Genomic DNA, 16,852 nt, shown 5'->3' on the forward strand with positions numbered 1-16,852 from the left:
CAAGTGGATATTGCAGATACTTCAGTCTTTTTTGATCTCCCCATCTCAAAAATTCTTTTTAAAAATAGTTCCTTTCATTAATTTGAGAGTGTTTATATCTGTGGGGTTTACAGAACAAATTCAAGGACAGCCAATTTGAAAGGCATGTGCTCCATCAGAGTGAAGCTTTCCCCCTCTTTTTCTTCAGTAAATATAATATGAACATAGTATTATCCTGTCATTTGTGATACCTAGTTAGATTTCAGTTCTCAAGATAAACTTTGTGATGAGTTGGAGAAAAGGGATGATAGCTCTGACAGATCTTGACTGAGAATAAATAGATGACTACAGGGCTCTTTCAGCCAGACTTTATTAATTTAGAGATTTCAACACATCTTGCCATAATAAGTAATTTTTTGGGAGAGAAAGACGGCAATTCTCTTGTGATATATTTTTTTAAAAAACATGAAGAGTCTACCTTCACATGCTATTCCTTTTTTCCAGACCTGTTTAAATTGGCTGTGAAACATGAAAACGAATCTGTAATAATGTCATATAAAACAGGAAAGATGAAGAAGCATTTTTTCTTAGATGTGAAATGTTCATTTCAATTACCTGTTCATCTTTGGTCCTACAATGGTCTATGTATGCATGCCTTACCTTTCAAGGTGGCAAACATGGTCCCCCCACCCCACCCAATTTTTTCTTCACAACAACCCTGTAAGGTAGATGAGACTGAGAGATAGTGGCTGCCCAAAGGGTCACCCAATGAGCTATTTGGCTGGTTGGCTGGGGATTTGTCCACCAACAGACCTAGTCTGACATTCTAACAGCTCTGGTGAGCTACAATTGTAAGTGATTTATGTCCTTGCTGAGATTTGCTCCTTGAACTTTTTCCCTAAAGAAGGATTAATCTGAAAAATACTAAGCACCTGTGGTTTCCTCCTCTTATTTCTTGCTCATGGGGCCTTCCTGGTTTTATTCTCACAACCACATCACACTCACTCTCAACTATAGTTTATGAGTGAACATGACCCATAAAATATCTCATGATTATATTGGTTTGCTACAACTGTTTAATCTCCACTTAAATTTCCACATTTGATCATTATTTCTGGATTTTTTTTATTCAGGGTGACCCCGGATCTTCTGCTGCAGGAATTAAGGTACAGTAATACCTCCGCAAACGTCCACCTCGTCTAGCGTCCACTTCGGTGAACATCCGCAGCAAACCCGGAAGTACCAGAATGGGTTACTTCCGGGTTTGCCACTTGCGCATGCGCAGAATCACTAAATCATGCTTCACGCATGCACAGACAAGGCGCATTGCCCTGCGTCCTTTTCGGCTTGTGGCCGGGGCTCCGGAATGGATCCCGGTCACAAAACAAGGTACGACTGTAATGTATAAATCACAGCCTTTCTCTGATAGCTTTGCTGCTCAATGCCCAAATGAATTTTGCTGCATTTTCCTTCCTTCTTTCCAGCTTGGAGGCACTCCTACACCCATTTTATTGCATTCTATCATGTGTTTGTTTTAGGGAGAACCCGGAGAATCAGGTCGACCAGGACAAAAGGTAATGTTTCAAAGTTATTCACTTATATACTTGCAACTGATAATAATGTTCCATGCATCTGATTAAGTGCTATAGTCCACAAAAGTTCATGCCGTTAAAAAAAATATATCTTCAAGTTGCCACAAAACTGTTTGTTGCTTTTGCTGCAAAAGACTTAACACAGCCACCATTCTGGAAACTTAAATGATTCTTTCCCTCAGTATTAAATCTGTGAGATGAATTGTTGTTGTTTAGTCATTTAGTCGTGTCCGACTCTTCGTGACCCCCTGGAGCAGAGCACGCCAGGCCCTCCCACAGTTTGGTCAAACTCATGCTGGTAGCTTCGAGAACACTATCCAACCATCTCGTCCTCTGTCGTCCCCTTCTCCTTGTGCCCTCCATCTTTCCCAACATCAGGGTCTTTTCCTGGGAGTCTTCTCTTCTCATGAGGTGGCCAAAGTATTGGAGACTCAGCTTCACGATCTGCCCTTCCAGTGAGCACTGAGGGCTGATTTCCTTCAGAATGGATAGGTTTGATCTTCTTGCAGTCCATGGGACTCTCAAAAGTCTCCTCCAGCACCATAATTCAAAAGCATCAATTTTTCGGCTATCCGCCTTCTTTATGGTCCAGCTCTCACTTCCATACATCACTACTGGGAAAACCATAGCTTTAACTATACGGACCTTTGTTGGCAAGGTGATGTCTCTGCTTTTTAGGATGCTGTCTGCTGAATTAATGTGAGATGAATTAATGTTCATTTATTAAGCTCCCTACCACACCATTATTACTATTGTTATTATAATTTCATAAATTTCTATACCACCCTTCACCCAAAGATTTACAATATAAAAACACAAAAACACATACCATTATAACAGAGAAAACAAAAACAATAGCCAGCACTCCACACATAAAATGCCATGGAAAGTCTGAGGAGAATTAACAAGGACATATTTCCCCATCTTTCTCCTGACAGAAGTCATCAAACAGGGTGACCAAAGCAGTTTCTGTGCCAAAACCAGGCATAAGCCCAAATTGAAATAGATCTAGAAAATCAGGTTCCTCCAAGTAGTAGCGGAGCAAGCCGATTGGGCGCCTAGGGTAGCACATGTGCCCTGTGCCCAGGGGCAGGGCAAGCCGGGACAAGACTCTTCCAGGGGCCTCTGAGGAGTCTGCCTGCCTTCTCCCACTCAGCTGCCCCACAGCTGGGGGGGAGGCAGCAGGTGGACCATTTGGGGCAGTTCGGAGCCTGTGGGCGCCCAAGCCACCACATTACTCCCAGGAGAGGCACATGGCTCGGGTATGCTGCAGGCCCCGTGGTGAGTGCCACCCAGCATTTTGTCACCTCCTTCAGTGGTGACACTCGGGGCGCCCTGCCCCCACAGCACCCCCCTTCCTCCACCCCTGCCTCCAAGAATGTCTGGCTCTGGTCTGTGACCACCTGCTCAAGAAACCTGCCCAATAATGGGAGATTAGCAGAGAGTGTTTCTTGATGAGTGGTTTTACCACTCCCTCCTTCAAGCAGGCAAGGTCCACCCCCTCTCGCAAGGAGGTATGAAGCACCTCCGTGGCCCAGCCAGCTGTCCCCTCCCTGCTAGTTTTCATCAGTCAAGAGGAGCAGGGGTCAGCTCAAGATGTTTTGTTACTTGATGCAAAGGACAAGAAGATGCAATCCCCAATCCATATACAAAAGCCAACTAGGCTGGCAGATGAATCTTGCTTCAGCACTGGTGATGGGACACTGTTCTCCACAGCTGGAAGACAGCAGACTAGCTTAGGGAGCGCAGAACTGACCACTTGAGAGTTTTCCTGCAGAATCTGCCACCTGAGCCATCTGTCTCACTCTGCCTAGGGCCTGTCCTGAATAATACAATGAAATATTCAAGGTGGGGCCACTAGGGGCACATCGGAAGATGGCTGACAATAACATCTCTCCGACCCACACGAGGTAATTAAGAGGCTGTGATGGGAGTAAACAGCCTCCCGGCTCCCCCAAGCGTGTGGGGGGGACTGCCCTTGCCTGCTGTGCCCTATACCACCCCCGAATTTGAGGGGGTGGGGGCCCTAGGCAGAAAGCCCTTGTGTGGATTTCGGCGCTCCTGGACGCTGTCTCTGGTTCACGCCTCTAGCTGCAGCAACTTCAAAAGAAACAATTAGGAGGAAGCTAATGCACATATTTCAATGATGAATGGGGAGTAAAGACTGCTAACCGAAGAGATCTCTGAGAAACAAGACGGGTCGGAGGAACAGGAATAAATCATGAGAAGACACACCAAGGCTCGGTATGTTCGGCAACGGGACTGGATGGGGGAGGTGAAAAACTTTCCTTTCTTTTCTCTATGTGATTAACCAAGAATCCCCCCCCCTACAAGTTACAAGTCAGAAATGCCGTTTAAACGACTTGAGCTGAGGATTTAAGACTGTGTGGAGATAATTTTCTAACCAAAGCATGTTTTAAGGAAACTGTGGAATGTATAAGAGCTTTGGAATGACGCAGTAAAAAATACCGTCGCCATTTTGGCAAGCTCTGTCGAAAGACTTATGTCTGAGAGGAGGAGTAGATTTGTTTTCATATTGTGAGTGGCCTCCTCAGAGGGACTAAAGAAGGCGACAGTTTTACGAGACTGATGATGGAAAGAGAGCTTTTATTTACGAAAGTGATGATATATGGAAACCATCTCGACATGATGATTGGAAGAACGGAAAATTCACACAGGATCACAACTGGTATTTACCTGCTTAAGGAGATTATCAGAAGAGATCATAAAGAAAAAAAGAAAAAATATACGAACAAGATGAGATGTGAGAACAGCAAGAGAGGACTGGTTAGAATTGTGAACATTATTTGGACAGATTTGTGGATATTAATGCAGCAGCAAGAAGATGATTGGAATCCCCTTCGGAAATTGAAATATGGGTCCCCCCCCCCCAAAAAAAATATTAAAATTCGGCTTTGTAATTCGGAATTTATGTGATGTGAGTTGATTTGATTTGATTGGTTGGTTAATAATTTTTTTTTTTTAAAAAAATACAATTAAATATTCCCTTAAAAATAAGGGGTTTGTTAAACTAATATGGAATGCCCAGCTACCCTGTTCCCAGTGAAGCACATGAACTCTCCTGGGACCATCCCTCATCATTATTCTCTCCTGTTTTCAGTATCACACTGGAAATATATTTCCTAATATGCTTACTTGCCTGAAAAAAGATAACTAGATCATATAAAAATTGCACACCAGGCCGTAAAATGTTTTAAACATTTCACTTTTTATGACACAGTTTGTGCTATGTTGGCTAGGTGCTTGGTTCATTCATTTTACTAGCGATTATATGGGAGGAACAGCAGAAACTACTTAAACTTTACGGAGGATGTTAAGCTGCATTTGGTGGATGGCACCCCAGGGCAGATAGTCTGTCAAAGTCTATAGGCCAGGATATGGAGAGACTTGCTTAAAGGTCTCAGCATGTCCAGTGGAATGTTTGGGCTTTCCCCCCTTTGAGCAGCAGACCCTCAGGCAATATCACAAGCACCTTTTGAAAGTTGCCTAAAGTGCTTTCCATATGGCTGTTTGAGAAACTCAAGGCTAATGCCCTTTGGGTGTCCAGAATTAACTGTCCTCTTTTGAATTCTAGTCATGGATTTTTAAAAGAATGGCTCAAAAAAATAGTGCTTATTTTTAAAAAATCTTGTTGATAAATATGTACATAAAGTATTTGCAACCAATGGATATTTATGTTTAAAACTGTTATGATCTGAAAATTTATTTTGTTCATAAGAGTCTCTTTTAATTGGAAAAGCTAGTTAATGCATCTTAGATGAATTAATCAATAAAACCATTAAATTGTTTATAATGCATTGGATGTACTACAGCATATTTTAAACCATGTTTGAATCATGTTCTCTATTGCTCTTTTCATCAGTCAGGGAATATTTTGCTGAAATGTGGCGTCACTAAAGTGGCTCTCGCTCCATTACATTCATGATTGACCAAATGGATGAGATTGCAATGAATAATCCATAGCCATGAAATCCACATTAATGTAGAATTTGATGAGATTATTGCTTTGGGTGGAAATGCATGATACCATAAATAAATAGATGTAGAGGGCACAATCCATTGGGGATTTCTCTCGCGCAAGATTCCTTGCAACAAAAGTCATCACAGCTGTAGTGTTGTGGAGCTCCCATTGGACTTGGGTCACAAAGTCCATTAAGTCTCATCTGATTCAAGGACAGAAAAATCTGTGATGTTTTGAATGCAATACATTTCTCACCTACTCTTGAGGATATAAGTAAATGTTATCATCTTACATACGTATAGGTAGAATCCTGATTCTGAAAAGTAATATTGCTTTGCTGTATTATTTTAGTTGGATTCTTAGAGCTCTCCTGTATAGCTGTACAGCTATAACAAAGGCGGCATTTTTCCATCTCCGCCAAGCTAAGCAGTTGGCTCCTTACCTCTCTCGCCCTGACCTAGCCACTGTGATCCACGCGACGGTCACCTCCAGACTGGATTATTGTAACTCGCTCTACGTGGGGCTGCCCTTGAGACTGATCCAGAAACTCCAGCGGGTGCAGAATGCTGCAGCGAGACTCCTTACGGGGTCCTCTCTGCGAGATCACATTCACCCGGTGCTATACCAGCTGCACTGGCTCCCGGTGGAGTACAGGATCAGGTTTAAGGTGCTGGTTTTAACCTTTAAAGCCCTATACGGCCTAGGACCCTCGTACCTACGGGACCGCCTCTCCTGGTATGTCCCACAGAGAAACTTACGATCTTCAAATAAAAACATCTTGAAGGTCCCAGGCCACAGAGAAGTTAGGCTGGCCTCAATTAGAGCCAGGGCTTTTTCGGCTGTGGCTCCGATCTGGTGGAACACTCTGTCACAAGAGACTAGGGCCCTGCGGGACTTGACATCTTTCCGCAGGGCCTGCAAGACAGAGCTGTTCCACCAGGCCTTTGGCCAGGGCACAGCCTGACTCCCTCCTTCGGCAGTCTTCAAGGAGCTCTGGCCCAATGGTTGCCAGTGGTTTGTTTTGAATTAATTTTATAATGAATGATTTTAGAGTGTTGTGTTGTACTGTTGTACTGTTTTATTGTTGTTAGCCGCCCTGAGCCCGGCTTCGGCTGGGGAGGGCGGGATATAAATAAAAATTATTATTATTATTATTATTATTATTATTATTATTATTACTGGTACATATCTTTTCGTCTGTGGTTCCCAGTGGTGCTCAACACATCATAAACTCCATTGCACAACAAATCTTAGTTGGATATAATACAAGCTCTCATATTCTGACCTCCCAGTATATCTCTGCCTTAAAGCACTTGCAATTTCATCTTCAGACCTGTACAGCAGAAGCTATCAATTAGCATTAAGTGATAAGTTTGTGATGGTGCCTAACATATCCTGAGAACCTCTCTGACACCATGAAATCTATGATCCACCATAAATGATGTCTGAACTAAAGACACTTAAAGTAGAAATGAATTGATGTACTGTGCTGCTTGCTGCTTTATTTTCAGTGTGTATAATTCCTATATATAAAATTCTGAAATTTAGAAGCTAGATAAATGCTGGTGAGTAAAATGGTTGCAGAGTGATCTATCCATCAGATACTGCTATCATGCAGTGTCTGGTCCATTCATTTCAGAGATACTTGCACAGGTCTCTTCAGTGCCAGCCAAATACATGTTGCTACCTGAAGTAAGCCCAAATGGCACTTTTGCATGCACACATGCCAGGATCAGCATTTTAAAAACTTTGGCTGCATCATATTCCTGCCTTCATCTATCTTCACTGACCTCTAAGACCAGCCCTGGATCTCTTAAAAATAGCAGCTAGAAGCTGAGCAGTGACAGTGTTTGATGGCCTTTGTCCTATTTTTATTATCACAAGTGATTCATAAAATGCTTTTTCCATTTCATACATCTGTGAAGCAAATAAAATGCATACATTCACTGTGAATGTAAATTTGATTTTAACATGACAAAGAACTTGAAAGTCTTACTGGATGTTGCATTAGAGCTAGGAGGGAAATGTCCCTGCATAGCAAGGTGAAGGACAAAGTACAGGAGCACTAATGGTTTTGTAGAAACTGGTTGGCTGATGGATGTTATAGTCAAGCAACATTTGGAGGACTATAGCTTCCTCAGTCCACAGGCTAAATCTATGAGGCTCTGATCTTTACAGTGTTCAAGTCTTGCATCCTACAACACCATCTCCATTGCCACTGTAGATGCAGCCATTAGTGCTCCTGTACTCAGGAGCCCTTCACCTTGGCATGCCTCGCACATTTATCCTAGCTCTAAGGCAACTTCCTGTAAGGTTTTCTAGCCCTTGGCGGTTTAGTCTCTTTTGTCATCAGTAGAATTGGATTTAAGAGCAATGGTAGCAACCACCACTCATGCTGCTGCAGCTAAAACCAGTTCATTAGACTGGGCTGCCTGTCAGCACTTCCTACTAAACAAGCACTTCTGCCAGTTCAGTGCACACTCTGCCAGTTTACTGCACAAATGTACATCAAGGGCTTCTTGTCTACTTCTCAGCCTCTTCATCAAAACTGTGACCTCATGGAACCGCCTTTGAATATTGTTAGGCAGCAATTTTCACCATTCTCCCTTGCTCTTAATTTATCCACAACAGAACAGAGCCCTGTTAGTTTAATGCCTAATCCATTGCTTCGAAACTCTGTTTGACAGCAGACAATATTCAGCATATCAGCAAGTGCCTACCTTAAAAATATGAGCTATAAATCACAATAAGCTTGTGCAGAACATTAGAGGGGAGAGAACTTTACCACTGTTATTATATTAACATAAATAGAACAATGGCTAATAACTGGAGTTCATATGCAAGCAAAGTTGTCACTTGTCAGTGCTGTGGAAAATATAATTTATCCCTTGGCAATATTAAATGGATGGGTAGTGTTAATCTGAGCTAGTATGCCAGCCTAATCTACAACTGAAGTAAATCATGATGCTTTAAAGCAATCATCATCTTGCATTTTGGGGGGAAGTTTTAATGGGCATGCAGAGTTAATTGTAGATTCCATGCACATATGGAACTCCTTCTTGGGCAAAGGCTTTTGTCAATGCTGCAACCATGTGCCTTGCCTGTTGCATTCAGTTTTGCACCAAAGTCCTTGGGTTTAAAAATATTTGGTTTCTTGAATGTGAAGGAAATCACTTTCAAGTAGGACGTTTACGACAATTGTTTAGACCATGAGCAACTGTTTTGCTATGAATGCCACAGTAGAAGTATGCTATCATAGAGGGCCTGTTCAGATGATGCTTGACCCACAGGTCTCTAGCTTGTGGTGAAACTTGGAGCAGGCCTTAGCCTTCCTTTATGGCTTAGAAGGCCATAGATTGTTTAATCAGCACAAGCCTGGTTATGTAGGAACGTTTTTGCCTAGTGCCTAAAGATATGTTATGAAGGTAGCAGGTGAGCCTCTCTGGGGAAAGCATTCCATAAACAGTGTGGTTGGGTTCATATTTAGCTTGTCAGATTGAATGATATCCCTTTCCTCCCCGTTTGCTGTTCTGGAGGTTTTCTGGATTCTCCCCAGAGTGAATTTTGGGGGACCTGGGGGGAGGAGAAGTGCAGGGGAACCCCTTACACTAGCATGGGTTTGTGCTAGTGGGACTAGTTATTTGAATCCTGCCCCATATATTTAATTTTGACTACGTAGCTATCTTTTGGCTACTAAATGTGGTTTAATATTCTCCTGCAATGCTATATTGTTTTATTTTGTAGGGTGAGCCTGGGCTCCCTGGACTTCCTGGACTTCCTGGGATTAAGGTAAATATAGTGATGATCTCCATGTAGTGAAGTTGAACCTGTTAAATGAATATGAGAAGCATGTGTTAACATGTCAACTGGATATATATAAAACATACATTTTTTAAAAAGTTATTATGGAGACTTACAATAAATATGAAATATATTAACGAACAACAGCAGTAATCTCACATAGTCAATGAGCTAACTTTAACAGGACTGGTCCACTGACATTCGAAAAGGCACGTGCATAAAATCCTGTCATGTACATGGACTCAGACTCTAATGTCATTTCCTATATTTTATGTGGCATGTCAAACCATACAATCATGGTTTGCAAGAGCTGGATTTTACACACAGACGTTGCAACAGAGGCAGAAGGGTGAGAAGGGAAAGCATGTTTTCACTGCCCACCACAAATAGGAAAGCAAACTTGACAAGTGTATCGTTTGATACATAGCTGTCAGTTACAATCAATTATGCATTCTTGATAATTGTTTAGTTTTGTAGATTTGGAATGCAATTGTGCATGATTAGCATGGAAGTTAGCCCATTATTTGCCATGGAGCTTACTCCTAGATAAGTGTGCATAGAATCTTTGAGAGTTGGGCAAATAAATGTCTGATGAGCACAGAAGCATATCTTATGAATTCATTACATTCAGCAAGAATATTCTTACTGTGATATCATAGGAATAAATTCCCTTCATGTATTCCCCTCTTTCCCTTTCCCATTTTTATTTCAGTACATCAAGAGTAGCCAGTGCGGTGCCCTCCAATGTGTGATGTTGTCACACTACAGCTCTCATCAGCCCAAGCTAGTTGGCCAATGATCAGGGATGGGAATTACAGTTCAGGAAAATCTGGAGGGCACCATGTTGGCCCTGCCTTTCCTACACTGACAGCTGGTTATTGAAGGAAAAAACCCAGAAATTCAATATGTTATAAAGCCTCCTGTGCTGTTGCTTTTTTGGAATAGTTAGAAATGTTACTGGTGTGAGAATGTGCTCCACAGTTTCATTCAGGAAACAGGCAGTGTGCTCAAATATAGAATATTGACTCACCAGTGTGAAATCCCATGCTCCCCTTTAAACAAGTCTTCCTTGAACCTTGCATTGTGATACAAAGCAAAATGCCTTTTGGCTTTGTCTGCATTCCAGTATCGCAGGAAGTGATACTCTGTGTATGCATATAATATATACACACCGATTGCTGGTGGGCAGGGGGAACTCTGGAAAAGAGAAATTATTGCCTCTCTTTCTCTTGAAATTCAAGACATGAAGACTGTCTCTTAATAGCAGCCAGCACTCCAGAACTAAGCAAGCCAAGGCACATATGGGACAGGATGCTGACCCGTGTGAATTCCAAAACAGTCTAGGGTTGGGGGAAGATGGATTTGCAATGGCAGCCAGATATGTAAATCTACGAATTGAACCCGCCACACAAGCATAGGGGATAACTCTTTATATTATTTAACAATATTTTAGATTGGGTGATTGGAGAATAGCAGCGGTTATCTATTCTTGCAAAATACAAAGTGCATTTTATTTCAGAGATATATAAATTAAATCATGTTTAAATATGAGGATTTTGATGCACTAGAGTTCTGCTAAACAGCTGAGACAGAGAAATTATCTGGGAAATGTTTGGCTGCCATTTTCTCCGCAGGCCTCTTGATGAACCTTGTTTCCTCCAACTTGTGGCTTACTGAAATTGGGATGGTGCAGCTTAATTTATGGTTACACTTCCTATGGGGCATCGCACTGGCTCCCCCTTCCTTACATGTACCATGAAGTACACAAAGTCAAATAGTTTTTAAAACAGTATGGAACAACAGTGCCCTGCCCCACAGCTGCTTGGTGCATGCCATCTTGAACATGCAAGAGTCTTAAGTGCTTTCTTCCCCAAGCAGGCATTGACTTTGTTTAGGAAAAAGTTGGGACCCAAAACTAGTCATACATGGCTATCGCAGCTGTCAGAGAGAACGCGGTGAAGCTGTTAGCCCCCTGAAGACTGGCTCCATGGAACCTCAACATGGTGCATCTAAGAGCTTGGGGGGGAAGTGGGTGTCCCCCCCCAACAATGCATGCATCTCCACTTTAAGAAAATACCAAAATGCAGTTTCCTGTATTCTTGGCTATTTAAGAAGAAGTCCCCTATGGTTTCTGATTCCATAAGGACCCAGAATGGGTCTCTTGTTTTCATTTGCCTCTGCATTGCAGAGGCATCTGTATGCCTTGCTGAAATGGAACTGCCTGTTTACTTTGTTTCACACGCCATTAACATCACTAATCTGGGTAGAATTCCATTTGCTTCTTGCTATCTCAGTGGAGTAGTTGATGACAACACAAATCTGAAAAGAAGCAATGTTTGTAGAGTATTCTTGGTACAGTTATGTAAAAGAACTTTTGAAGTTTTTGTATTTCTTTCTTGAATAAACCTGAAAGGAGGGTCGTAAGGGGAGCCAGAGTAACTTTATTCAAGCAGCCAAATGGATTATTATGTTGAAGTTCTTTAGTGATGTTTTGGTTGAAAAAGCTGGTGATAGTTTTGGCAAACTGGCAGATATCAAGGCAGCAATCTGTGATGGCTAAATATACTGTACTTTGCTCTGTATGTAATTCCATCTTGTCTTTTAAAATTGCGTCTTATTTGGATTGTCAGTTTGTTTGAAATGACATGAACTCCTGCTCTTTTGAGTCATATTAGCCCTGTGCAAACATTCAAACCATTCTCTGTTTCAGCTAATATTGTAGGTAAATGTAGAAAAGAGAGTATGATGTCAATCTTGATGTTGACGACATATCAATAAAACAGTATATATAATTCTGGTATATCCAGAATTGCTGGCTAATCAGGGGAAAAAAATGACTTAGATTAGTTTTTTGGGGGGTTGATTGCCAGGTTTTGGGTTGGTGTTGGAAGAGGTCACAGCAGCAGAATTTTCTTCTTTCAAGCGTGGATGCTGGAACTTCATTCTAAGGGAGCAAGTTACTGAGCTCACTTCTAGCACATACGTAATTCCACATGCAAGGTGGCTGCAAGGGCTGCAAGGTGCATGCATACTGTTTCCTCCACAGTCCTCCTCACCATGCTTCTGCTGAGCCAAGGAACATAGTAAGCTGACTTATATTGGGTATATTAATTGTTCCACCTAACTTGCTACTATTTGCTGACCAGCAGTCACTCTCCAGGGATTGTTTCCAGCTTTACCTGCAGATGCCAGGGATTAAATTTAAGGCTTTCTTCATGCAAAATCTGTGCTCTGTCACTAAGCTACAGCCCTTCCCCAAGATGGGGTTGGCAGTGGCAGGGCAATATGCCAACTTGCATTGTCAGCTGTTGGGGTTGCATTTACATTCCCCCCCTTCAGATTTAGCCAAGAACTGGCTACGGGCTTGTTTCTGGGATCATTTCAAAAGTGGCAATTATAGCTATGTCAGAAAATTGGTAATAGAAGGGAGGGAAGGCATTTGTTGGAGGTGGGGCGTGGTTATGTCTTTATGTTCTTTTTGACAATCAATTAAAAACATTTGTTTTTTAAATAAAAAATAAAATAAAATTAGTAATAGGAGATGATGTGTCTTAACATCCAGGAACATTCACCAATGTGGGCTTCGTTCCAAATATTTGATCATGTTTAAAGCCAAAGAGTTGGTCCTGGCACTGCACAGTTTGCCTACAAACACATTCACATGCATGGTTGCTAATGCGAGTGCTAATAGATGCCAGAATTCTGCTGGCAAAAGGCTTATACAATGGTGCTTTCCTGGGGTTCTTTAGGGATTATATCTGCACAGGTAAACCATTCAAAAAAGACTGCTTATAGGAATTAATTCTAGATCAAGATGTTTAGCCAGAAGTATTTTTCTATTCTATGTGACAAGGAGTTGGAGCCTCTCTGTGTGTTATGGAGACTTGAGAAAGGGTACATGAAAGCTGACTGGGACATTTTAGCAGTACTCTTGGCCTGGCAGTGATGGAAATTTCCTGTAACACAAGAGGAGAAGGAAGTAATCAGCCTCTTGTTTATACAAATATATTTAATAGGCTTTCACATGCCAAAATGTTAGACATGTAAAACTCATGGCAGCGATTGTGGTTACAGAACTAGGGGGCGGTTTATTGAGGATGAATTAACATGAAGCAGCATACTGATGTGATTCTGAGCATGTTGCAGTAGTGTGAGAAAGTTTTCTAGGAACTCTGTAGAATCAAAGCATTCTATTAATATTTTTGAAGATGATTTAAGAGCCTTAAAGTGTGCTTATTAAAGTAAGTTTGATCATGAAATCACTTTTTATTTCTGGCCATTGAAATGAGTTTGGAGTTGTCAGATTGCTGGACTGGCTTGTAACAGTGTTTTCATCATTTGTTCATCATTTGCCTCCCAAATAATAAGCTGGTAACTATTTTCATTGGTGCCTTTTAACAGAGTTTAAACATGCTCTGTTTTTCGCAACCTATCTCACGACAGTAAAACAAATGATTTACTATTCTTTACCTCTCCCTCCTTTTGTTCTTGGCTCTCACTTGCAATTTATTGATCCATTTAATGTTCTCTGCAATGCTTACACACTATGCTAATTTATCCAAATACAGTTTTTGTTTCCAGCTGTTCAGGAAATGTCTTTGCCTTCATAAAGTGGTAATGTTTTTCACACCAACGTAACTTATTTGTAAGTCAGCCTAGAGGGCAAGTTGACACTTCCCTGTTCTTTCACTGTATAATTAAGCCTGAGTTATTGACATCTGTCTCTTTTCATAGTAATGCCAACAGTTACAGTGCAAAATTTGTTTGTCATTTTTCATTATTTTGTAAGCAAATATCTCACATTTCATACTAGTTAGGACAAATAAAAATATTGTGCTTGAATTAAGGGACTAATTTAAATTAAGCGACTAAAGCAGCAAACCCATGCATACTTACTGGTACTTGAGAATAAGTCCAATTGTGGAATGAAGATAGTGGAACTTACTTCCGCACAAACATGCATAAGATGGGTGTGTTGGGCTTCAATCCTATACTGTACCGTCTTTCCTGGGAGTAAGTCCCATTCAACACAATAGGACTTACTTTTGAATATAAATGTATAGGGCTGCATTGTTAGACTTCATTTTACTTTCTGCACTGGTGGCTGACTGCACAAGTAATGCTTTTTTAGCATTTAGCATGAATCTCACCTACAGCAGACAAAATCCTTGCTACAGTTCTGCTGTTGTTTGTAAACTGCCTTGATTATTTCTATAGAAGGGCAGGATAGAAGCACTAGAAAGTTTATCACATTAGTTTTCTAGAACAAATGAAAAGAACCTCATTTTTATTTGCATGTTGCTCTTTTCATTCAGTTTCTTCCTCTTAAGTTAGTTTGTAAATCTATTGCCAAAACTGTGTAAAGAGAAGGGGTTGTGTTTGTCCCGGATTCTGATATAACATCTGCATAATAATGTCAAACACAATTGTTCTTCTTTTTAATCCTGGAATGAAAATTTGTTTTGTAACCAAAATTGCAAATGTTTAATATTTTGTAAGTTGTGAATGAAATGTAACTACAGCTAATTAGTTCCCTTTTCCCACTGAATCCGTCATGTTATTAGCCTTGTCTTGGTAGACTTTTTTTTTTTTTTTTTTTACATAAACTGTAATGTAATCTAGGAAGCCTAACATGCATTAATTCCATGAAAAACAAGATGTAAGAGCTTCCAGTTCATTTGCTTTTCTTAAACTCAATGAAGCTTTTCTTGAAGAGCTCTGTGCTGGTGGAAATCAAACTTGATTAATTGTATCTGTCTATAGCTGTTGGATTTGCAGTTAGAAAACCATGGGCGACTAGGAAATTACCATTAGAGGTAAACTTATTTTTACTGTAATTATTCACAGTTAAATTAACAGAGATCTAATGTGCTCATTTTTCAAAGGGTGAGCCGGGTTTCATAGGACCGCAGGGAGAACCTGGATTGCCAGGATTGCCAGGAACAAAGGTATGTTTCACATCTCCCTCCCCTTAATATATGTAGCTTACTTCATATCATATTAGTTCAAAACCTAATCCTTATCCTAGACCAAAGCACATTCACCCAACCAACCGTTAAAGCCAAACTGAAGTGATATGTACATTTTGCTGGAACTGAAAGAGAGAATAGAATCAGGTCCACTGGTGGCTCTGTTGAGAAGCCAGCTTCTTCTGTTTTCTCTCTCCCTCAAGTGTCACTAGAAGCAGCCATTGCAGAAGGAGGATGAGAAAGCAAGTAGAGCTCAGCTGAGAAACCAGAAGCTTTTGGCTCCACCTCCCCTTGAACATTTTCTATTCCAGCTGCTCGTTCTAGGAACTTGGTAAATAAGGACTAATGATTGAGGGGAGATCTGCACCAAACATTTAAAGTGCCTTCAACACACATGACTTTCCCCAAAGCATGCTAGTTTCTCTTTCACAGACCTATGATTTCTAGTACCTTTATCAAACTACCGTTCCAATGAAGCTTTGGGGGAAATTACCTGCTTTAAATGTTTGTTGGCTGTGATTTAAATAGATGCTGTGGATCCGCCCTGAATTTACTTTTCTCCTTCTACCCCCCCCCCCCCAATCCCTTAGTCTGCTGTGCAATATCTATTCCAGCAAACCTTTGCAGGGGTCCAGCTTGCCACTGGAGGCATAAGTGACCTCAGCTGCAAGGAGTACCTTTTACTAGCTACAGCTGGTTCACTAGCTATAGGCGTTTCTGCACAGGAATAGCCCAGTTGGCCCAGTCAAAGCTATCAGGACATGTGATTGAAATCCCTTTGGACTACTGTCTGGGTTTTTAGCAAGACCATATCTGCCAGCTTGGGCAGGGAGACTGTGGGGCAGCAGTGTTAGGTATGGTCCCTTGATAATGCACTTTGAGTAGAGCTGTTGAAATATACTCAGAGTCACAAAGTGATTTCATGCTCTTTATTCAGCTCATAGTGGTGAGGAGGAATGAATGAAAGTCCCCTCAAAGTATCTGCTTTATAAACATTATTTACACAATGGGCTGCACATGATTGGCTAATTCCGGAATTCTACTGTAAGCCAATCAGGTTGTGGATTCACTTCTATCTGGAGCATGATTGGGTGGCTCCTGCCAACCAATCATACTGCTGCATTGTTCTAGGACCAATCAGACTGCTGCATTCTGAATCCTATTGTTCTAGGACCAATCAGACTGCTGCATTCTGAATCCTATTGTTCTAGGACCAATCAGACTGCTGCATTTTGGATCCTATTGTTCTAGGACCAATCAGACAAGAGTTTGGATTTGATATCCCACTTTATCACTACCCGAAGGAATCTCAAAGTGGCTAACATTCTCCTTTCCCTTCCTCCCCCACAACAAACACTCTGTGAGGTGAGTGGGGCTGAGAGACTTCAGAGAAATGTGACTGGCCTAAGGTCACCCAGCAGCTGCATGTGGAGGAGCGGGGAAGCAAACCCAGTTCCCCAGATTACGAGTCCACCTCATAGAATCATAGAATCATAGAATCATAGAATCATAGAGCTGGAAGAGACCAC

General features: G+C 41.3%; 1 protein-coding gene across 1 annotated transcript in view; it reads left to right on the forward strand.

Annotated features, from left to right (window-relative positions):
• The window catches only part of COL25A1 (collagen type XXV alpha 1 chain), a 315,978-nt gene that overhangs the window by 237,518 nt on the left and 61,608 nt on the right, over positions 1-16,852 (forward strand). The window contains exons 18-21 of the mRNA XM_081020440.1: positions 1,113-1,145; positions 1,518-1,553; positions 9,298-9,342; positions 15,240-15,302. Of these exons, the coding sequence (XP_080876566.1) occupies positions 1,113-1,145; positions 1,518-1,553; positions 9,298-9,342; positions 15,240-15,302 (177 nt within the window). The remainder of the gene's footprint in view (positions 1-1,112; positions 1,146-1,517; positions 1,554-9,297; positions 9,343-15,239; positions 15,303-16,852) is intronic.

The sequence above is a fragment of the Podarcis pityusensis genome (assembly GCF_964106645.2).
Source record: "Podarcis pityusensis genome assembly, chromosome: 9".
NCBI lineage: Eukaryota > Metazoa > Chordata > Lepidosauria > Squamata > Lacertidae > Podarcis > Podarcis pityusensis.